Genomic DNA, 5206 nt, shown 5'->3' with positions numbered 1-5206 from the left:
TAAACACTTTGCTCACAAAATTACTAGGGGCCAATATGTGTCTAAGATTTAATGTATCAATTGAGGTATCAGACAAGGATGGCATCTGCTCCCCTTGGAAGGAAACATTAAATTGTGTCTCACTTTATATGCTGTAAATAAAGTTGTGACATTCCTCGCATTGTTTTTACATGACATTCTCCAATACTAATTAGGGTGACATCAGTTTCAAATGTTTCAAAAAGCTGTCCTTTTGTTGAACTGCAAATGATTCAGGGTCACATAATTCAACCCCGTAATCAAATTGTTTCTGTTCCATAAGGCATGGGTACAGTGATAATTCAAAGGTATTGATATATATGCTTGATGGGAAACTTGAATATTATGTTTTAAGTATGCATTTTTACCGAAAAAGGAAAAAAAAGGTTTTATGTATACTATATTTCTAGGATACAAATTCTTTACAGGTTAATTCTTCAAGTCTTGTACAGGATGCTTCTATTTTTAAGCTAACCAATATGTATGATCTTCTGTTTTAGAAATATAAATGGCGACATCTTTGTTGGACATGGTATTATTTACATGCACCCAAACTTATAAATTTGTGTTTATATTATGCTGTAATATTTGACTTGTAACATCAGGAAAATTGGATTTAGTTATTTATCAAAATGAAAATTTAGATTTAATTGGGATTAAGTCTTTGTTTGACTGAGATCAGTAAATGTAACAGTTTTTTTGCTCCATTTTTCTTTTTCTACCACGTTTTATTTGTTCCCTGGTTTATTGGCTTTGCGTTGATTATCTTCTTGTAACTAAATCAGCTGTTGTGAGTGTTGAAGTTTCCTTCTTATTTTTGTGTTTTTAATTTTGCTGCCCCAATCCATTTTCTTCTTTATCATTTATTTTTGACAGTTTATGTGACATGGATTGTTTACTTTCTAGATCTGTGGTTCTTATTTTACTTCTATGATGTATGTTGTGTAATGGTGTGGAGCATTTCGACAGCCCCATAATGGAGAGTCCAGATTTCTCCCATAATGAAATGGTAAGTCTCACAGAGATTGTGTGTGTCATACCCATTTTGGATATAGAGTTTTTTTTTTTTTTTTTTTAAACCATGCTATTCATCATGTTTATGGTCCAATTTGTTGTAGAAAAATAGACAGCCACTAAAGATCCATGTAATCTTCAAGTACATTTGAACTAATCTTATTTCTATTTTAGTCCTTTGCATTCTTGAAGATTCTCATAAAGCCTGTTTTTTTTTGTTTTTGTTTTTGGGTCTTCTTAATCACCAGTTACCGCTTCATATTGAAATAGTAGTCTCTGCAGTCACTCAAATTGATGAACCTGACAGCTTGTATGGGATCATCCAGTCACACAAGGTTAGTCTATATTATTTACCTTTCTGAATGTCCTTACAAGACCATTATCGGTATCTTTTGTGCCCTAGTGCTGATTGTATGTAGTGCTACCTAGATTGCTGTGCTTAGGGGGTTTTTTTCTGTACCACTGTGCCCCCTTCCCCAAAAAACAAAACCCACCCAGACAACTCAAAAAAGGGGGGGGGGGGGGAGTATGAAGAGAGCAAAAAAGATAGAAGAGGGGAAAATGGGAGAAAAGGTCTAACAGTTAAACCCTTAGCTATCCCTGATATGGAAATAAATGGCAAATGGTGCAAATCAGTAATTTTTATGGCCCCTGCTTAGATTTTTTGTTTACTGTGCCTAGTTAGATCTTATTCTCAATTTTTCTATTGATTTGAGTTTTGTAACTTTAGTAGTCCATTGATGAAGTAAATGACAACAATGGTGGTGCAGTGTGGCATGTGAAGTAATCTGTAAGTAATTGTGGGGGGTTAATGAATGGTTGGGATCAGTTATGCCTTCATGGTATATTGAATTTACCTTTGGAATCTTGAAGGGTCTAGACTCTAAAATTGTGGGAAGTGGACCATGTCGTGTAGCTATGACTGTTTTTCATTTTAATTTTACTTTCTTTGGAGTATGGACCTTGGAATATGAGTCATGCGATGGACTTGTTATATTGTTCTTTAGCAAGGTCTTGGGCCAAAGTAGAACTACTAATCCAACTCAAAAGAGGCTTATGGTTTATTTTTGGCTCTCCAAATTACCTTTTTAGGAGCCCCAATCCCCAAAACAGTCCAAACAAAATAATATTTAGAACTTAAATTAAGATTTTGATTAATAAACGAAATAATATTTAGAACGTAAATTAAGATTTTGATTAATAAAATAATCTTATTCAATAGATAAAAAGAAGAAAGAAAGGAAATTGAGGTATATTTAGTTTGGTTTTGTATTTGTAGAAATACACGCACGTATTAGCAATAATCTTGAGACAATACACTAGCACACACCAGTACCAGAATATTTTGTTCTAGTGGCTAACTTGAAAGAGCCACCAATATGGTATTTATAACATTGGTGTAATGTAAACATTTCAATAATAAATTTCTTGATTTGAAATGAATACTCTTGATATATACTAGTAAAGAGACCGTTTACCCCTCTAATACATTGCTAAAATTGAGAAATCATTTGAACTATGCTGCAATAAGTCACACTTTACCATAAGTTACTAATTACAAAGCATAAAAAAAGGTTAATAAGTAGCTCATGGTGCCGACCTCACACTAATGGGTATGATTTTTAATTTTCATCATCCATAGATATTTCACATTATGTAGGAGTAGGACATTTGAATGTATATTTAGTGCACTTAACAAGTGGACCAAGAAAAGAACGAATTTTCATCAAATTGTAGCGATTGAAATATTTTCAGTTTCTACAAATTAATTGCTTGAGAGCATTGCAGGAGGGAGATTGTGATGAATTTCATAGAAAACTGAAAGATTCAAAGCAACTGGACTTTATGTAATCAACTTATGTTTCATTTGTTTAGGAGCTTGTGTTGTCTGTTTTCCGTGCAAGTGAAGAGAGCACTGAATACATCTACTCAAAAATAATCAAACTCCAGGTACTTGTTACACTTGTCATACAATGTTCCTAACATAGAGGGCAATAGCCAATAGAAGCGACCTTTTGGAAATCAAGTCCAAATTATAACTTTTGTGGTTCTTTCTGACATTGGTATAATTCTCTTTGGATAATTAGAATTGATTTTAGTCAATCCTGGTAGTTGCTGAACTTCTAGAAAACCTAGGTAGTTATATTTAACAGTTTTCCTTCCAATAAATGTTGATTTTGGTGGTCACCAACGCAAAGTCGAGTATGTATTTGAATGGTTTGAAATTCTGTAAAATTTTAATACCTAAATCACTGTGCAGGTCTGCGGTTCTTTTTTTTTTTTTTTTTGTTCTAATAACGAATATAAAAAATATATATTTTCTTTATACAGTGTTTGTTTCAAATTTCTGCTATGTCAATGTCCCCTGTGCATATTTTTTATCATCTTGGCATGGCTTGGGATTTACGTTGGACAGCATCTTCATGTGGGAGAATAAGATTCTTTCCAGAGAAGCAGAAAGTATTTTCTGAACTTGTAATTCCAATTTCCAACCACAAACCAGATTCTTTCCAGAGAAGCAGAAAGTATTTTCTGAACCTGTAATTCCAACCACAAACCAGGTATTTTGTTATCAACCTTGTTTTTGTGATGAATGTGATGCTAGCGTCTGTCTTTGATTCTATAAAAGCACACTCTTCTTCTGTTTTTTTGTTGTTGTTTTTTTAATCTTTTGATGATGTTGGTTTCTCTGATAGATCTTTTATTCCTAAACTATAGAAACTGCATTGCCTTAATAGGAGGTTCAATTCCAGTTATGTTCTAATGTTTAATTTTGTGGCAGCATAGTTCCTCAATCCATTCATAAATTGTAATAGTGACATGTCAGATGACTCTGAGGTCTTTGTGGAATAAGATTTGAGGCTGTTCCATGCTTATCCGCAATGAGAGGGTGCTCCTGGATACTTATGAAAAACCTTCGTAAGGTATGATCAATGGTTATTTTTGTTTATTTATTTTTTAATCCAGAAACCTTGAATTAATCCTGTTTCTTATTTTTTTTCTCTGGTTATAGGGCTCCAGGTTTTCTCAAGCCACTGTAGCTTGGCATGAGTTTAAGTTCCTATGTCTTGAAGCCACAGAGCAATACTCAACCTTGTGTTGGCTTGGAAGGTTAGAGAGTTTCCAAATCTTTTCCTTTTTTATGGAACTTTAAACTTTGTTTTATTGTAAACTGTTAGAACTAGTATTAATTTATTTTTATCAACTCTCTGTCATATTGAATCTGACCACTGGTTTCTTGAATTGTTTTGAAAAATTTGGTGTTTTGAAGCTATTGCGTTTATGAATTTGTTTTGAATTGTTTAAAACTCATTTGATCTCAGTAGCAATGCAATGCGACACAGAGTTGACTGAATGTCTACATTTAATTAATACATCAGTAAAATAGTTTTTAAATCTATTGATATCAGACACATACACAGTGAGTCCAGGTTTACATGTGCTTGCGTGTGTAGTGGGACTTCATTTACTAGAAGGATCATTTTTCTTCATCTTTTATCTGAACGCATCAACTTCTGGATCTCCAGATATTAGGCACTTGCTCATCGTTAAACTTATTTTGAGTTTCTCTAATCAGCCTCACCTAACGTTTCATCTTTGTATCTGTATATACAATACCCTTTATATTAATAAAATTGAAATTGATGTCTAGTTTCCTTTCTGTCATGTCTATAATGTAACAAGTGAACTGCATAATTTGCTCCCTCAGAGAACATTTGCTAGCCTTTGTCCAGAAAATCTTGCACAGGCCCTTTTCACCTGTTAAGAACATGATTTTCCTAATCATTATTTTTGGTTTAAATGGAGAGAAAACCAACTATCAAGATTTTTGGTTTCTGTAGAAAGTTTGTGCTTATTCGTTTAAATACATTGATTTCTACCCAATTGCAAACATCTATTTCATGCATATTGCTGAGACATTGTTCAGACGTAGTTGGCACATGCATTATTATAAGTACTTGTGTGATGGCAGCTTGAAGAAGCAAAGCTTTTGTGTGTACAAGGTCAGAATGATATTGTCATCTGCCTTAAAATATATCATACAGAATTATGAGTTAAATGAAGAGGCTTCAGATGTATATCGCTTGGTTGGGAAGTGGCTGGCAGAAACTTGAGCTAGCAAGTCATACTCTAAATTTCTATGTTCAAAAAATTTGTTTTGTGCCCCTTTGGG

General features: G+C 33.4%; 1 protein-coding gene across 1 annotated transcript; it reads left to right on the top strand.

Moving 5' to 3' along the window:
• Positions 1 to 331: 331 nt before the first annotated feature.
• LOC115963585 (serine/threonine-protein kinase ATM-like) lies at positions 332 to 3034 on the top strand. The gene is made up of 3 exons (XM_031082684.1): positions 332 to 1027; positions 1281 to 1367; positions 2908 to 3034. The coding sequence occupies exons 1-3, from the start codon at positions 956 to 958 to the stop codon at positions 3013 to 3015; spliced, it is 267 nt and encodes an 88-aa protein (XP_030938544.1). The 5' UTR covers positions 332 to 955; the 3' UTR covers positions 3016 to 3034.
• The last annotated feature ends 2172 nt before the right edge of the window (positions 3035 to 5206 follow it).

The sequence above is a fragment of the Quercus lobata genome, chromosome 1, assembly GCF_001633185.2.
Source record: "Quercus lobata isolate SW786 chromosome 1, ValleyOak3.0 Primary Assembly, whole genome shotgun sequence".
NCBI classification, from domain to species: Eukaryota; Viridiplantae; Streptophyta; class Magnoliopsida; order Fagales; family Fagaceae; genus Quercus; species Quercus lobata.
Note: the sequence above shows the minus strand (reverse complement) of the source record. Positions and strands in the feature narration are given on the sequence as shown.

What these genes read in the sequence shown, in the direction of transcription:
- LOC115963585 (XM_031082684.1), top strand. Translation starts at nt 956, where the DNA reads ATGTTGTGTAATGGTGTGGAGCATTTCGACAGCCCCATAATGGAGAGT. An exon ending in ATTTCTCCCATAATGAAATG is followed by an intron (nt 1,028 to 1,280) that starts GTAAGTCTCACA and finishes CTTAATCACCAG; the next exon opens with TTACCGCTTCATATTGAAAT. An exon ending in GGATCATCCAGTCACACAAG is followed by an intron (nt 1,368 to 2,907) that starts GTTAGTCTATAT and finishes TCATTTGTTTAG; the next exon opens with GAGCTTGTGTTGTCTGTTTT.